This window comes from Paralichthys olivaceus, chromosome 9 (assembly GCF_024713975.1).
Source record: "Paralichthys olivaceus isolate ysfri-2021 chromosome 9, ASM2471397v2, whole genome shotgun sequence".
Classification (NCBI taxonomy): Eukaryota; Metazoa; Chordata; class Actinopteri; order Pleuronectiformes; family Paralichthyidae; genus Paralichthys; species Paralichthys olivaceus.
Genome location: NC_091101.1, coordinates 25,277,974 through 25,295,528, shown reverse-complemented (window position 1 = coordinate 25,295,528; position 17,555 = coordinate 25,277,974). Strand labels below are relative to the sequence as shown.

General features: G+C 42.8%; 1 protein-coding gene across 2 annotated transcripts in view; it reads right to left on the bottom strand.

The window, feature by feature from the left end:
* Nucleotides 1–17,555, bottom strand: part of fstl5 (follistatin-like 5) — a 139,454-nt gene that overhangs the window by 54,834 nt on the left and 67,065 nt on the right. For both annotated transcript variants that reach the window (XM_020103808.2, XM_020103809.2), the window contains exons 5-6: nt 11,917–12,113; nt 8,501–8,621 (exon numbers count right to left, since the gene is read on the bottom strand). In XM_020103808.2, coding sequence (XP_019959367.2) covers nt 8,501–8,621; nt 11,917–12,113 — 318 coding nt within the window. The remainder of the gene's footprint in view (nt 1–8,500; nt 8,622–11,916; nt 12,114–17,555) is intronic.

Here is a 17,555-nt window from a genome sequence, read left to right as displayed (position 1 = left end):
AATGAGTTATTTCTCTTTCCGGCACTCTCTCTTCGTCTTTCTTTCTTTGCCCGCACCCGAGGACACAGTTCACTCTCAAATGAAAACACAAAACATGAATGAAAAAAGTCCTGAACTCAAACTTAGAAAAATATAAATTGCAAATATAAAAACAACAGAGCAGGAACAATAAACCACCGTCCATCAGTCATGCATCCCCGCCCTCCCCCGACACTAATAACACTAAAACCAGCAGATCTACACACCGTGCAGCCACTTGGCGCTCGCCATGCCGGTGGTGGGCGGACACGCTGACAGAAATCTTCTCCAATAATGTCCTCCCTAACCATTCAATTACAGCCCCCTTGTATCTTAATGCTTTTGGAATACGCTGCAAGCAACAAACTCAATTTACCGCTGATCCCCACGGGACAGATGTGTGAGATGTTATGAGGAGAATTTAAAGAAGAAAGTGGGCGACAGACGACTTCAGCTGTTGGAGGAAGGAAGGAGGGGAAGGAAGAAGGAAGTGACGGCTGGAATCCGACCGGAATGAGAAACTCCTCCGAGAGATGGCAGCCTGAGCAGTTTGGAGCCGACTCAAACACTTTGAGTCCGGCACCTCTTCGGCGAGAGATTTATCAGAGGAGGAAGTGGCCTTGGCTCCTCTTTTCGGTCTGATTTGAGGCCTGAGGGAGTCTGCCTCCTGGGAAGGATCAACCTTCACTGCCCAACCTGTAATTAGTGATTAACGGTGAAGTCCAGACTTTTGATTTACTCTGCTCTTCTCCCAGAATGGGATGTTGACCAGTGACACAGCAAGAGCTAAATCACCTATTGCACTGGAGGCAACAAGCTTGTCAGGGAAAATAGCCTGGGCCTGCAGGACGTTGCGAGGGGTCGGCCGCATGAAGACAAATTGCACCAAGGTTGCTCAGCCAAGCCCCTCTCTCCATCCTCTATCATGCTCTGTCGCTCTCTTTCTTAAACACATGCTCACTTGCTCTGTCTCTCTCCAGCAAGTCTTTCATTCCTCCGACACACTCCCCCTCTCTCCATCTTAGTGATGTTCAATATTACTAAGGCTGAACTGTTGTGTAGCCCCAATTGCTTTGGCTTTGACACTGTGAAGTGAAGATAAAAGTACCCTCCGTGATGCAGAGTATTCATAGCCCGTACACAAAGACACGAAAAACATCCCGAAAACAGCAAACACATCCGTGTGAACGCTCTGATCTCGGCTGAGTCGTGCAAACTCTCTCCAGAAGAAAAGAGGAATTGTGTCTCTGCTTTTTTTTTTTTTTTATTCTGCAAATGAGTGACTCTGTGGACCTCAGTGTCTGACAGAGACTGAAACACTGAAGCTCACACGCTCCCTTTGTTTTCTTGAGGAAAATACTTAGCTCTGTTTATAACGTTGAACTTCTGAGTCACACACACGGTGAGAGCGCGTGATGAGAAAATAACGAAAGAACAAAAATACACCTTCTCCTCTCCGCTAATAACACGCTGCAGATTCAACCTAGTTAAGAAGTTTTATATATTATAATTAACCTGAGTGTGATATGAGGCGTTACTCCAAGGGAACACACGCGGTTTAACTTACTCATGATTATTGCTTTGTTCGCAGGGAAATGAGAAAAGTAGAAAATATTTTTAGCTCATGTGATATAGAAGAAGATGAACGGACAAATATGACCCCACTGCGCAATAAATCATCCAATATTCCAAAACAATCAATTATATGAAATATACACATTTGTCCAAATCAAGAGGTCATTACCTGTTTATGATTTATATTATATTATATATTATTATAGCTATAACCCAGATCTGAGCCTTTCACAGACAAACCAGCGTTTGTTTTATATCCTCTTTGTTTGAGTTCTTTAGATTTTGTTGTGTTTGTGTTTTCTTCTGTGGTTTATGGTTAAACTGTAAAATATTTTAATATCTTGGTCGATGTATCTGCATCAGAATTTTGTTCTTCCTCACTATGTATTTTTGTAAAATATTCACTTTGACAATGTGTCGCATTGTAGTTCTTCTATATTTATATTGAGTCGGTTTGATTAAATCTGTTCTGTTATATAAAACACCTTTTATAAGACCATTCGTATTTTTATAATCAAAACAGCACTTTTCTTGTGTGTGACATGTTTGTTAGGCTTGTGTAAGATAAAGAAACCAAAACAGCTTTAACAAGGTCAGAGGGAATTTCCAACTTAATATTATAAATACAAAATTATTAAAATTGCTCTGAATGGTTCCAATCAAAAACATTCTTAAAGCAGGAAACACTTGTTTTTGCTGCATTGATGCTTTAACAAGCTTTTAAATGATGCGTAAACAATGTGTTTTATTAGAGTCGAGTGAAGCCGTCAGTTTCAACCTGTTTAAAAGACGCCGGTATATTTAGCAGCCGCACCAACCAAGCCTCACCTGTTGAAAGTAGAAAACCTCCGATCCCCTGCCTCCACCCACATCACAGCACACTTGAGCAGCTGCACGACTACAAATGGTGCGTGACAAACACTCGACTGGTTGACAGGGGACGTTAAATGTTGAGAGAGGAGGATGAATGCGAGCGATCTGTTTACACTGCGCTGCTAAACAGTCCTGACAGCCAGAGAAGCCCATCGAACCTCTCCTAGTGAGGGGGCATTAGATATTTCGAGGGAAGGTTTCACCGCACTCGGAATTCAAACCAGAGCTGAAGCGTTTGTTCGCTGAATCCAAAAAGTCTGTGACCTCCAGTTTGTGTTACCGTCCTCAGAACCAGCTGCGCAGTCGGCAGCAGGATATTCACAGAGCTTGAGGGCTGAAGAAGAAGAAGAAGGGTTCATTCGTTTTACTCTCTCATCTCATCTGAACATGTTTAATTCTGGAAGACATATGTTTGTTTCATGTTCTTTGAGATGTAAACCATATTTTAGAGTAGAGGACTAGAAGATGGCCGCCTGAGAATGTCAGGGACATAACTTTAGTTGTGCGCTTTAGCTTCATCAAGTGTTTTTTATCTTTTAATCAACGATGCGGGTCGAACTCGAGGCTAAAGGTGAATCCGACTCTGAATCTGCTGCTGGTGTGTGAATCCAACGTTTCTCCTGCTTCTGCTGCTGTAACCATGTGAAAATGAAGCCCTCCTTTAAAAAACCCATCAGAGACAAAGACTTGTCTTCTTTGCTTTCAGACATTTGTTTTTAGTGAAGACATGACGTCCTGTGATGGGAACATAGAATCCATAATTCAGATCCTCTGCTGCGAAGTTGAAAGGGGATTCAAGGTATAAAACAAAATGAAGTAGCTTGTCTTTACAAAAAGCTTTCTTGGATGAATATATATATTATATGAAGTGTTAGAAAATACAATGCCCCCCCCCCCTTTATCATTCAGTTCAATAGGAAAGAAAAATCCTCTCTTGAGAATCACTGAGAACATTGGCCTGTGCACTTGGGTTTAGGATCACTTCAAATAAAATAAAGAAAAGCTAATTTAAGTTCTTTTAAATCTCTCTAATACATTCCAGAGATAGAAAAGCCACATATTGGAAAATGAACCATGAATTATGAAACCATTCTAAGACCACTTGTGGCAGCCTGTGAGTGGAATCCTCAGCAGGGGTTATGGCAAGTAAAAGCCTGAGTATCCATTAATTGTCGCTGAGCCACGACACTGGAATAATAGCGAACTTGCCTTAATGGAGGAAACATTCCCGGCTGTTTGCCTCGATGTCTAATTGCAAGTGGAGAGTGTTCGTTAACTCATTTTCTGAGCCAGGCACACTTTCTGCTAATACGAGGATTACACCATAATTTAGAAATGGGGCCAAATCACGATATAAAATATAAATGGAGACAAATGTCTCATAAAACAAAGAAAAAAACGAATTCAACGTCCCAACTGAACAGACTCAGGTGATGTGCTCTGCTAAGAAATATCCAGAGTTTGGACAAAGACGCATTTTCACCAAATTCATGGATTTCATGAATCTTGATGAAATAAAAATCTGGAATATTCAGATAACCATTAAGATTTGAATAAAGATGTGGGATTACTGCCGAGCATTTGGTTTCACCTCCACTGATAAACAGATTCTGCTTGTGAATGACTCCTGCAGAAAGTGTTTCTGATGTGTTTTGTTCAGAGAAACTTTTGACTCGTGGAATAAAAAAAGAAACTTCTAACGACTGGGAACAATTTACGTCAACCTCCTGGGCTGGTTTAATGCTGGCTGCACCGTCAAACATTGTGTTGAATACATTGTCATCGCTTTATCATTTAACCCAGACGTCCATGGAAAATGTTTTGCCCTTAAGTCACAGCCCTCGTCAAGGCCCTGGTCCAAATTCCCCAGTCTGTGCCCTCCTCTCATTTGCCAAAACCAACTATGCCGTTACTTTGTCACCAGAGACGGATAATGGTAAATCATTGCTGATGTGAAGATACAGCTCAGATACAGATGTTGCCCTTGATAAAAAAAAACAAAAACCCACAACTCTCACCTTGAACTTAAACAATCTATGCAACCGCCTCGACATCACAATACGATGGATCACATTACAGCCCATCTGAGTTTCCCGCCGGCCCCTCCTCCCCTCAGCAGAACATCAGAGAGCTGTATCTCCTATAGCTGTGTGTTCCGTCAGGAGGTGTCAGGGTTCAGATCGATATCTTGGCACCCAGGAGCAACGAGCAGGGGTGAGCCGGATCCCGGAGTGCAGCGCAAACAGCAGCATTTATACTCCACTTGATAGAAAAGTACAATTAAGGTCATTACTGTGAATCAGCTGAATAAATAATGCGTACTGGATAAATAAAGAAAAACACAGGCGACGAGCTGAGAGGACAGTAACCGATGTACATACGATAGAGATAACTTCTTTTACTGGGTGGGTGATTTAAGAGAAGCCACGATAATGAGTGAGCCTCTTTCGCAAAAAAGCAAGATGCAGTGTGATGAGGTTTTGTCGGGGACGTGGTTTGATGCCAAAACAATCCAGAGGGAGAGTTGAGTCAGATTCCTTCCAAGCGCTCGCCCATTCATTTTCATTGATGTCTGTGAAGCAGCACGTCTGAACGCTTTGAGAATGCATTTAGTAGGTGCACCCAAACTAATAACATTTAAACTGTGTGGTGCACAAGCACAGCCGCCTGTGATTGTGCAGCCGACCTGAAAGGGCTTAAGCAGCACTTTGGCACGAGTCACAGTCTGACTCACAGTTAGAGGCTTTTTCAAAATGCTACCAAACCAGACTAATGTTAATCTACCTAATAGACCATGTGCATTGCTTACACTGCCTGGGTTTGATAGCAGACATCAAATACACTCAGTGGAAAGTCAAACATCAGGTGTACTTCGCTCCAGACTCTGTTTTTCATATTCACGTCGAGATATTACTCGCAGCGAACTGCGAGTGTGACCTTTCCTTAGTTTATTTGGCAAGTGATCACAGATGTTGACCGGTCGGCTGCAGATGCCAGAGCTCCCTCTCTGCACCGACTGCACACAAGTGGTTTCAGCCATCTTGTTTTAGCAGAGTGTGCAGCTCTAGAGGAAGTGGAGAGAGGATTGGATGCAGGATGGGCTCAGATAATTACGTATAGAAGCACAAAGGTACACAACGCAGTGTAACCCGTAATAGTTCAAATGCAGTAATTGTAGTTCAGCTGAAACGACAGGATGAAGTTGAAGTACCGTGTAGTACTCATAGTGGTGTTTGCAGGTAGCTGCCGTATATACTTGTATGTGAATGATGAATTATTTCTCAGGAAACTTTAGTCTGTACTTGAGTGAATAATATTCAAGGTTGCTGCAGAGCGAGTTTGTACAACCACATCGTACATTTACCAGTTTGTCCGTCTGGTCTCTTGTCTTGGTCGTGCAAATAAAGAGATGTGAGCGTCTGCCAGTCGGAGCCCCGATGCATTGTGACACTCCCACACCAAAAGCTGATGACGTGTTATCACACCGTGATAGATGGCGCCTTATCTGTTTACCCATGATGCACTGGGCCATCACTCACCAAATTATTCGACGATGACAAGGGGCTGACTCTCAGTAGCGTGGCAGATATCATTCATATCTGTAACATCATCTAATTAAAAGACATCACTTCTGCCAGACAGTTTCCTACTGCCCCCCCCCCCAGTCCCTTCTAATGCAGGAATGAATAATGCATTGACATTAACGTCTTATCTTTTGTCCTGATAAACACAGTTGCCACACTTGTGAAAATTGTGCAACGGGGCCCTTATTAGCGGAGCCGTCAGACAGGTGCAGCTTTCACGGGGGAGTCGGGCGGCATTTACTGCCGTTCGTTTTCCAAGCCGCGCCATAATTCTGGACACACTGCATCAGAGGATTTACTTTATGACGGAGCTCGGTTAACGACAGCGCTTAAAGCATTTGCATAGATTTTTTTATAGCTGCCACTCACAGATTACGCCAGCAATGAAGTGAGAAACTATAACTTGTCAATGCATGTTTGCCCTCAGGCACCGTGACCGTGGGCTGTAAGACCAAACACTTCCATGCTGTCTGTCCACGAGGCTGCACTGCATCACTTGTCTCCAGGCTACAGCTGCTGCAAGCCTATGTAATACATGTTCAAAGCCATGACTCGGGTCATTATTGAGGATGCCTGTCACCGGATTACGTCCACGGCTCTGCACACCCGTCCGCCACGAGGAATCAAGTAGGGAAAGAAAAAAAAGCAGCTCATGTGTGAGATGCAGAACTGAATGAACGTGCGGAGACGAACACAAATGTGGTTCTCAGTGGCGGACAGGTTCACTGACTAAAGAGGGAAAGACAAGTTATAGCGTGCGGCTCTTGCCTCTTGTGGGAGTGTGCACAACTGCAGCTGAAATTGTGAGGTCTGGATTTCTGTGACCTCCGAGAATGCTAAACTCATCTTAATTCCGTATTCGGCGAAGAGGGGTGAAATGGCATCGGGTGCTTGAGTAGAGTGTCGGAAAATCTCAAGTCAAGATGGGAAGTTGACAAAGACACAAAAACGACCTCAGTCCTGAGAATTCTTGCTTGATTAAAAAAACACTTCATTTGTTGAAATAAAAAAAATTCCACCTGACTATAGAAGAAATTCCATCAAGAGTTTTAATTAATTGACGTACGCGGCGAAACATTTGCATAACAGCAGCATCTTTATAACGACATGAGGACAAAGGGTGGAGGACAAAGTGTGGAGGAGAGGTGGAGGAAGAGACGAGTGAAACAGGTTGACAGGAAGTCAGAAGCCACAGAGGGAGAGATTTACTGGCATGAAACATTCCATTTCTTTGTGAGCGGTTAAGCTGCAGGATCTGAAAAACTGAAGAGGAGGTAGTTCGAGTTGGAGCAACTCAACTCTTCAAGGAAACGCAGGCAGCTCTCCGCAGATCGGCCGAGGTCCCTTCTCGTCTCGTGGGCTTCGCTCCCACTCGTCCACGTGTGATGTGGAGATCAGCAGACGGGAAGAGACTTTTTTAACTTTGCCATTTGCTCTCGTGATGTTTTTTCTTCCAGGAAATGCTTTAAAATACTAAGAGCTGATGAGTTGACGGTTGATCATGAATTCTCTCCCACTGCTAGATGTTTCAAGCCAGCCAAATGTCAGAGGATATTCTGCGGGGGGATATTGAGCCAACGGAAAATGTCAGACCCTGACAGAGATCATGAGGGAGGAAACAAGGGAGGTGCACATTTGTTGGCGCGTCTCAGATATGTGCCGAGCACCTGTCGTCATTATGTCTCCTAATGAGGAGAGGATGGTACCAATTCATATTATTTGTGACCTGCTTCCTGTTCTGCAATCCTTCATCCATCGCTCCCGGTGGACCGAACCTCTGAAGACCCACAATGCACAAACAACCTGGAGTTCAAAGTGAGTAAACCTCTGGCAGGATATCAAACACTCCTCCCGGTTTATCGTCGTCGTCGTCGTAACTTTGAAACATGGCCCACGTTTGCCGCGGAAATGCGACAGACTGACAGTTCAGATGTTAAGAACAAGTCGGTTGCTCCTCAGATTTCAGAGACACAATCAAAATTTAATTAGACTAGGTTTCCTCTTTTACGGAGCCCGCGAGGTTTGTACATTTTAAGACATGCAGCTTATATTTTATGCCGTTAAATGTGAAGCACGCTGCTCGTCAGAGCGTTGGGTTGGAAATAAATGTATGTGAATTTATTATGTTTGTAAAAGATTTCTGCTGCTCGAACAGATTTCTTCTGAAGGGTGATTATTACACGACTGTCCCAGTAAAGGTGTTTATGGATTGAGACAATAAAAACATCAAAGTCAAAGTGTGAAATTAAACTTTAGTAGATGATAAAAGAATTAATTGAACTTTTTTTCCTAATAGGCAGGAAAATATCTCATGTTGTTGATTCTTGTTCAGGGACACTATAAAGCTTTTTTTTCCACAATTTCAAAACTCAGAATTAGTCTTTGTCATCACTCAGATATATCGCACCAACTCGTTTATTTTAGTTTTGCGAACAAAGCTGTGCACTCACCGAAAGCTGTGTAGAACTCCTCTTTTGTCAGGTGCTCGTCGTCGTTGACGTCGTCGTACTTCAGCAGGTCGAACAATGTGCACTCAGAAAAGTCCTTGGACAGACCCTCTTGTTTGATTACCTACAATGAGAACACAATGATGTTTGGTTAAAGTTTCCAATCACATTTATATACTGAGAGAAACATTATTTAACCCCCCCGGGCAGGTTATTATTGTGCGGGGTGCGTTACGGGCCAAGGAAGAAACCATTAACCTTCGGAGCGGGTTAGATTGAGAAGTTTTAAAACAGTTTTGGTGAATTTCTCAAGAAATAATGCCTAAAAAAGAAAACTCAGGCTTGTGTAAAGTACTAATTCGTAGATCTGGATTGTATTTCTATTTTTAAATTGATTAAAAAAGTACAAACATTTCCTCTGTGCAGGTTTCCGTCCTCCTCCCTTCGGATTCTTGCTAAAACATGATCCTGTTCAACAGCCTCCGCCCGGCACTGACACATCCATCATTCTGGATCAGCTGTCAGAGCGCTGATCACAGGGGACGGCTCTGTACATCACACCCTGTCCATCAGATCAATTCCCTTCCCCAAAATTTAGGAGTCACCTGTAATGGCTTGTCTTTAGTCGATCATCGTAACACTGCAAGAGACAAATAACTGCGGTGCTGCCAGTGTCTTTCATATCTCATCTTTTCTTCTTATTTATTTCATACATTTCAAACTAATCTACATCTGAACTGAATCAAAACTGAGCCGACAGATGAGAATCTCGACATTCTTCATCCTCGGTTCCTTCCTGCTCAGATTTAAGAGACACAGGCTTTGTTGCTTTCAGTGCTGAGTGGAAAACTGCAGATCTAGTGTGGGGCACCTGTACGGAGATCTCTGACTGTGTGTCCCTCAAGATTCACACGTCTAAATGAACTGTTCTATCCTTCGACATACTGTAAGTGTGAGGAGAAGGACACTAGTTCTAACACGTCTCTCTAAACTAAACTCTGAATCTTTATCCTCTGTGGAATAAATACATTTTAGACACGGGCAGCTGAGGTAGACAGAGCCAGAGCTGCCTTGTAGGCGAATGGTTTGAATTTAAACTTCGTATCTTTGCTTTAGATTGTAAATATGAGCAACACACTGGAGAGAAAAAAGTTTTGATTTGCCATTTCAAAAAGGGCACCTGAGACTAAAAGGTCAGTGACGATCCAGCGAGTCAAGTGAGCCGAGATGAGGATTTTCCCCCCCTTGAATTTCACATGAGATCAGAGAACGCTGCAATTATAAAGGAGGCTTCAGGACACGAGGGGAGCAGCTCTGGTTTTGTACTTTCAGCTGCTCATGAGAGTGTGATTAGCTTGTGCAGACTTTTGAGCGGATGTTCACACCAAGAATTTAATTTCTCTTGTCTTCTTTCACTTTCATCTTTTTTGAATAAGCCAAAAAAAAAAAAAAAAAAGATTGTCAAATGTAATCTTAGAAAATCTGAACTTTTAAGTATTTCAAGCTCACATTCGGAAAGACAATGAAACAGTATTTTTATAAGCTGTTAAATACTCAACATCAAAACTCATTAACGACGCAGTGAGTAGGATTCAGGGGCTGCATTGGCAGAAACAGAAGAAACATTCATAATTAAGTTTTAATTGGTTTATAATCACCTGAAACTAAGAAGAGTTATTGAGTTTTCAGTTCACAGGGAGCTGGTCCTCCTCCACTGAGCCGGCTGTGTAGCAGCAGCAGCAGCAGCCAAGAACAGAAGAACCAAACCCTGGCTCTGAGAAGGTCTCTCACATTTTTAAATTACCTGAAGGAAATCATGGATTCTCCTACATATGCTGCTCGGGGGGGGGGGGTTACAGATGGAGTTTTCAGTCAATGTGCAATGTCACCATTGAAATAATCCAATCCAATAAGAATCTCCTGCAATCCAGTGACTTTCAAATGAATTTAAGATTCTGACCGTTCCTGAAATCCCCTCCTCACTCAATGTCTTTTTAGAATATGATTTTCCGATGCTGAACCTTTCCACTGAAGATGCTTTGTGCCACTCAAACACCGAGAGGAAGCGCAGAATAGAATAAAGGCGTTAACACCACAAGGTCTGAAAAACAGCCCAGAGTAATATCCTATCGGATGGAAGGGTATATTCAAATTCACACTCGGAGCAAACTGACGATATTATTCCATAAAACAAAGCACAACACTGTTGACTATGCATTTCACCCACTAAGCATTGGTTTCTCTCACTCCGGCCCAGTTGAACGTATAAAACATGGAAAAATATGGAAATAAAATGAATATTTGACAAAAATATCAAGATTTCCGAGGCTTCACTTAGCAGCTTTGAACTCAAGGTACAAAGATTTATTCAGATGAATCTAATGAGACCCCCCCGGTGATGTCGAGGTTACTGACAGAGCTAAGCAAGGTGCCCCCTGTTCAGACAGAAGATCCTATTGAATCAGCAGGAAACTGACCTCAGAACAGCAACTGGTGCAGCGGATCTGAAAAAAAACCCGCTGCAGGTTGCTTACACGTTCCATTATTCAAATGCTCTCTGTATTAAATCAGTCCTCGGGCCCGGCTTTAGTGTTATGCACAGATTTTCTTTCTTCCTCGTAGCAGCAGCAAAAAGCTGTTTCTGCCACCATCCGTCGTGGCAGCGCTGGTCAGAGGCTGCAGCCTCCCAGGAGCACGAGGCCCCTTTGACCCACATTGCTTTTCAAAGGGGTTACCTGCAGCCTGGCAGCACAGCGACCGGTTTGGTTCTGCTTTTTGATTTGGTAAAAACACAAGCGAGGTTTTGAGAGGGAGGTGGTTCTAAATGGTAAGAAGCTTTTCATTTTTCCTCCTGTATTAAAATACGAGACGAGAAGCTCGACTCGAGATTAAGTTGTTGCATTTACCTTCATGTTAGTAAAGACATGTACCGCAGTAATCAGTAGAGGCTGAATGAGGCGAGGCAAATGTCAGTGAGCTCATTTGAGAATGCAGCAGGAAAACTTCTGAGGGATTCACAGCGAGCGAGTGGGCGTGTCGATGACGTTTCTATCAACAACGAACTGAAGAGAACAAGATAAAACACGTATCTCACAATAAGGCGGTGAAAAGAATCTTCGCTGTGAACAAACACACGTGTCAACGTGCTGTTGAAGCTGCACTCAGGCTCCAAAATATAATAATAATAATAATATTTCCTTTTGTGCAGGAGTTTCGAACTCTTTTGTGTATTTATATGATATTTTTCATATTTTTGTCACCTGATATTTTTTTATTTTGTGTATTTATTAATAGTTTTGTGCGACTTTTCAATGTACCTGTGCAAACATCCATTTATCTATGTATTTATTTAATTCTCCAGAGATTTTCAGGAGAACATCTCCACTGTTTTGTCCGTCAGTGTCTCATCTTGTTCTTACCTGTGAGAGCTCGCTGGATTCGATCCGACCGTTATTATCCGCGTCAAAGCGTTTGAACATCATATCAACCAGTTGCTTCCTGGCAGCCATGTTGTCCTTGTGGGCACCGTGCATGCGAGACCCCGTGTATCTCTTGTCAAGCAGATCCAGAGTCTTGGTTTTCAGCCGGCGGTAATCACTCAGTCTGCAGTCGTCATCTGGGGATAAAGAGAAAAAAGGGGCTGTGAGGAAAAACTCTTTTCTTTGTTTGAATAAATCAAAAGTATTCAAATGTTAAGAGGAAGTCTAAATAGATAAATATCTCCTAATGATTCCCCAGTGCAGAAGAAGCCCCTGATTAAAGCAGTGAACCTAAGAATAAGATGCTGTGTTTAAAATCTCAGCCAATTAGTACCTGTGAAAACTACAATCCCCCCGTAGACTCAGATTATTTAACAATAAGCTGCTGTTTATATTCAGCAAATTCCAAACCTGAGCCCGGCTGTGATTGTTTGCTTCACAATAACAACATGATGGCAATAATAACAGGATTATTTTTCTCCCAAGGGGGAAGCTCAAACAGCGACAGGCGTGCAGCATCCCACCGCCTCCAACTAAGAAAGGAGCAGTCCCGTCTACACAAAGGAACTGACGAACAAATTCATCACACAGGTGTCAAAAGCTAACGCTGACAGCAGCAGAAAACACGACGCTGTTGTATTTACAATCCGCCATCAAAGGCTCCGGATCAAAGAAGTCAACTACATGAAAGGTTTCGGCGGGGTGGAGACGGTGCAAAGAGAAAATAATGACTACAACTACAGGTTGACACATGTCACATCAAATTCTCATTGTTAGGTGCGGAAGTGTTTTTCCGTTAATAACACCGTATTAGCTGATGTCATGCAGCCCGAATGAAGAACCTTCTTGGGCGCGGAGACGCTTTTGCGAATCTCCCGGGGAGGGAGGTGACATCACTCCGGTGCGATCACCGACTTGGGAAAAATAGCAGCTGCGAGACAAATGAACTTTGTTGCGGGGGATGATCAGGAGAGAATGATGTGGTGAGCGCGGTAATGAGATCTCCAGTCGGCAGACGTCGGCGCTCGCTGGGAGCAGTTATGCAGAAACAGAGCGACCTCAGAGACCAGTGACGCGTCATTATCGAACACGTAGGATTTTAAATTAAAATTTCTCCCAGTTACTTCAGTGAGGGGCTCGGTGTGATCCTGACCCCCACCGTCAAGAGGCTGGAAGAAGTTCTTCAAACTCTCTGTCAGGCAAATCTATGGGTTTCACTTCAGTCTGGATTTCGTGCCCTCGTTAAGTAGCAACGAGAAGAAACTTTAATTATGGAATTGCAATATTTAGAATTGTGACTGAGGAAGTTTGTGTGGAAGTTTTTGACCGGACAATTAACATTTTTGATCCAAACGCTGTGAGCAGTGAGTTTGAAGGAGGTCTCAGTTGTTTCCCTGGCTGTTGTAATTGCACCCAATAGAAATCTCCTCTTGTCTGAGCTTTTCTGATAACGACCTGGAGAACTGCATAATTGAGAGCTTACTTTTCCAGGTGGGGAGAATTAAACACAAGCGAGGAACCCTGGAACAACGCTTCAGTCTGTTGTTTTTTGCAGCTACACCTGTCAGAGAGACACTAACGGACTTGTTGACAGATGTTCGAGCCGAACGCTCAGTCTGAAGCTTCCTGCAGCCGGCAGGGTGTGAACAGCAACTGCTCAGTCTTCTCCACCACATAACAAACCAAGTGGAGGATCTGTTGAATGACACAATTTAAAAACCAGTGAAAGTGGCTTGTGAAGTTCTTGGGAATGGAACCAGCGCGTTTAATTTCCACACTGGATGAAACTTGGGAGCGACGGCGGCTGCACCCTTCTGCATATCATGGGTTCACTGCTGTTTTGACAAGTGTCAGTGCCAGACAAGCCGCCTTGGTCACAAATGGCAGAATGAATAAAAGATAAATGGCTGCTGGCGTACCCAGGAGATATGAAGGTCGCCAACGTCAAAGGAACATGCTCCGTCACATGAACGCACACTCGCACACAGTTGTGCAAGTCTACACATGCCCGACACATCCAAACTGCACAGGAGAGCGTCAGCAGTCGTTAAACAATGTCTGGAAAGACCACATGTCCAAACTCTACAGTTCAGCTCCACAAGCCTCCTCCATGTTAGTGAATGGTGCATGGACCAAACTAAAAAGTCAAATAAAATGGTGTCTGTCATTTAAGATTCACGCCACCATCACTACTGCACAGACTCGTTCCAAATGACGTCAAAAAAAAAAAGTGGAGATACGTCCTCCATCTTTATCAACAGTCACTTAACAAGTAAAACACTAAAATCAACTCTTTTAGTCATGATACTTTTTAAATATCGAAATGAGAGCTGATTCAAATAACCAGTGAAGATTCAAACTTCATGCCGGTAGAATATCCTGCATTTTTTTTAAAGGTGAATAAAACAACCAGCGAGCAAACAAGACATTGGCTTCACTGAAACACAACTTTTTAAACCGCATGAAACCCTGAATCTCTCATATCAGAGGTGAGGCTCCTGTCAGCTGCCAGCAAACACATTTAAATCTCTCTCATGTTCTCCAGGGTTCAACCTAACACTTTAAATAAGTGCAGTTTTCAGTCTGACGTGTGGTGGTGGCTCTCTACCTGAGGTTGACGATAAACGAACCGAGCACTTTATAGCCAAGAGGAATTTGTGATGTATAAAGAAGGTTTGATTAGGAAAAAGCATGTTGAGTTTTGTTTGAGTGTGATTGTTCCCTGGTGCCGTGTAATTTATGTGTATTTTATAAATCGAAATGATCAAACCCAGGTTTCCTGTTCTGAATAGAAGCTGCTCTTTTCAAATGTGTCAGAAAACCTCTCGAATGTTCGCACCGATGGAAAAGTGTGACTCTTGCAAGAGTGAAGAAAATAACCCGTACTGTTCACAAGTGTCCTCCTGTCCGATCAACAACACCGACACTTTGACCTTCATACACACCGCTGTAAGAAAAACACCGTCCTTGTATCTAAAGGCGAGCGGCTAAAGTTGAATTTCATGTTTGTTAGTGTTTTTCCACTTGCTAAGAAAGATGAGCGTTTCAACCAACCGTGCACGGTCTCCTCTCCGAGTGTTCTTGAACTGCTACAGCTCAATTACCACACATGCCAGAATCTACCTAATCTTCCAGTTTCCCCTGTGTAATCTTAAATTTTTCCATTTTCACTCGTCTCAGATCTGCTCATTTATAACACATACTAATGACAGCACAGTCCTTGTTCACAACATCCAATTACAAGCTGAGTAAACAGCGTTCAAGGAGAGCTGACAGAGTTAGTAATAGAACCATCAGCTGTAAGACTCCCACTAGAACGCTTTAGCATAATGATATTTTTTCCGCCGTGTTCATGGATGAAACTTGACATTTTGCAGCTGATGTAACTGAGTCGGTTGGTTTTCCAGTCCGACTGTGAAAGTTTTCCTTTTCTCTCACAGGAGCTTTCACACTCAACATGTCGTCCTCCCTTCAGCTGCTTCGTGAGATTCTATTAAAAAAAACAAAGCGTCTTTTCATTGCGGCTTCAAATCTGTCAAGGCGACCGCAACATCACAGATATTAACAATCCGCACCAAATTTCACACACTCGTAGATATCAGTTCCGCAAACGTGTGCGATCTTTGGTTTTGCCCCCTGATCTGCATCCAAACCAAAATTTAATGGATTCCTCCCCCAACTGTTATAATAATAATAATGATAATCCATCACGTAGTTTTTGCGTTATCCTGCCGTCTATACAAACCCACAGGGGTGAAAACATTCATGTGTCCCGATTAAAGAAGATATGTGCTAAAGAAGCTTGAACTTTTTGATATATCAACGACCCAGAAAACAAAAGACCAAACCTTCTTGGTGACATTAAAAACTAACTTTGGTGATAATTTGATTTATTTCATGAAGCTGTTATTTCTTTACATCGAGCAGAACACACTTCAAACGTCGTTAGCTCCCATATCTCCCTTAATTACACTCTGAGAAAGACAAATGATTTATTTCATTAATACCATTTGTCAAAAAGAGCATCACACTTACAGGAGGCTGGGATTTGATTTTAACAGAAAAACCTGTGACTTACTGCTTCACTTTTGCAGGATTTTGCTTTTACAGCCATTTGTGGTTGAAATAAAAAGTAATTCATTAGCGTATCGAAGGAGCTGTTTACAGGCGTCTGGTTAATAAATAGAAGAAGTGAATGCTTTGGCAAGAAAAGGTCTTTTAATAGCATCTTGATTTACTAGAGTTGTATTTTGGGTGAACCACAACCTCATTGTCTGTTTGCAGTGTCGGGCAGTGTAATGCATGTGTAAAAAAAAAAAGAAAATGTAGAAAACCTTTTTTGTGATGGAGCAGACGGAGCTGCCTGAAATCTGATAAATTGCCACGAGGGACAGAACATGAGATGATGCTGGTTCGAAGTGAAGCCTGGAAATTAAATGAAATAAGTCTGAAAAATTTAATCTGGCGGCGTGGAGCAGTGAACTTAGCGGACCTCTGTAGCGTCTCTGGCGGAGGAGAGAGAGCGCCTCCAGTCGGCGTTAGTCGCAAAATGCAAACACCAGATACTCTGACAGAGCTGTCGGCGATCAGGTTGCATCGTGGGTAATAGAAGCACCAGAATCTGCTTCTAATGCATCAGTGTCGATCGTTTGTAGTATCAATGATAAACCACTGCACCAGTCATCGATAGATATGCCCACACCTGCCAGATGATCTTGCTCACTTTACGTGCATCATTCAGTTTTCTGAATTTTGTAACTTTAACTTACTTAAATCCCTGCAGCCATGAGAGGAGCCCACACACTGCTGCGGTGCAATTGTAACAGACCGAACCTGAATAATCATTGTGCAAAGAAGAAACCATCAAGGTCAATTGGAAAACTTCAGAGATTGAAGAAATTCAAAATTCATCAGGTACAATCATGGTGAATTCTTCCTTTCCCCTCGGCAGTGCCGATGAAAAGCGCTGCAGAATAGTCAATGAATGACTTCAACAAGCTCTTTCCACCGACCATGATGTGGAAAAGGTTTTATCGCAAGCAAAACTTTTATCATAGAGATTAGAAATCCAAACCTAATAGATGCTTAACTGTCTGCAAACAACTGTGTGCCTGTTCAAAACCAAAACACCCTTTAGTCCTCAACATTTAGATCTTTACCATCTATTCCAATTGTCAACCTGCAGCTTTTCTTTCTTAAAATGTAAAAGTGAGCTGCAGTAACTGAGCCACAGCAAGAAAAGATCTGCAGCTGGACTCTGTCCGCAGAATCATGGCGCTGCACCTCGGCTGTTCATACAAAGCTCAGTGAAGCTCAGACGCAGAACCCGAGCTGAAGGTTTAGTTGTGAACAGAGCACTGATCCTGTTTATTCATAGTTTATAAATAATGAAGGTATCGTGTGTCGAACTCAACACTACACTCCCTCAGGTCCTTGACACCACACGTACCAAGTGTGGAGCTGATGGGATGAACAGCTCTGGAGGTATGTGAGACACATACACACACTTTTTCTGGAGGTGATGGATCAAAGTATATGGTGTAATTCCTGTAGTGTACAAACACGTTCTGTTCGTGTTT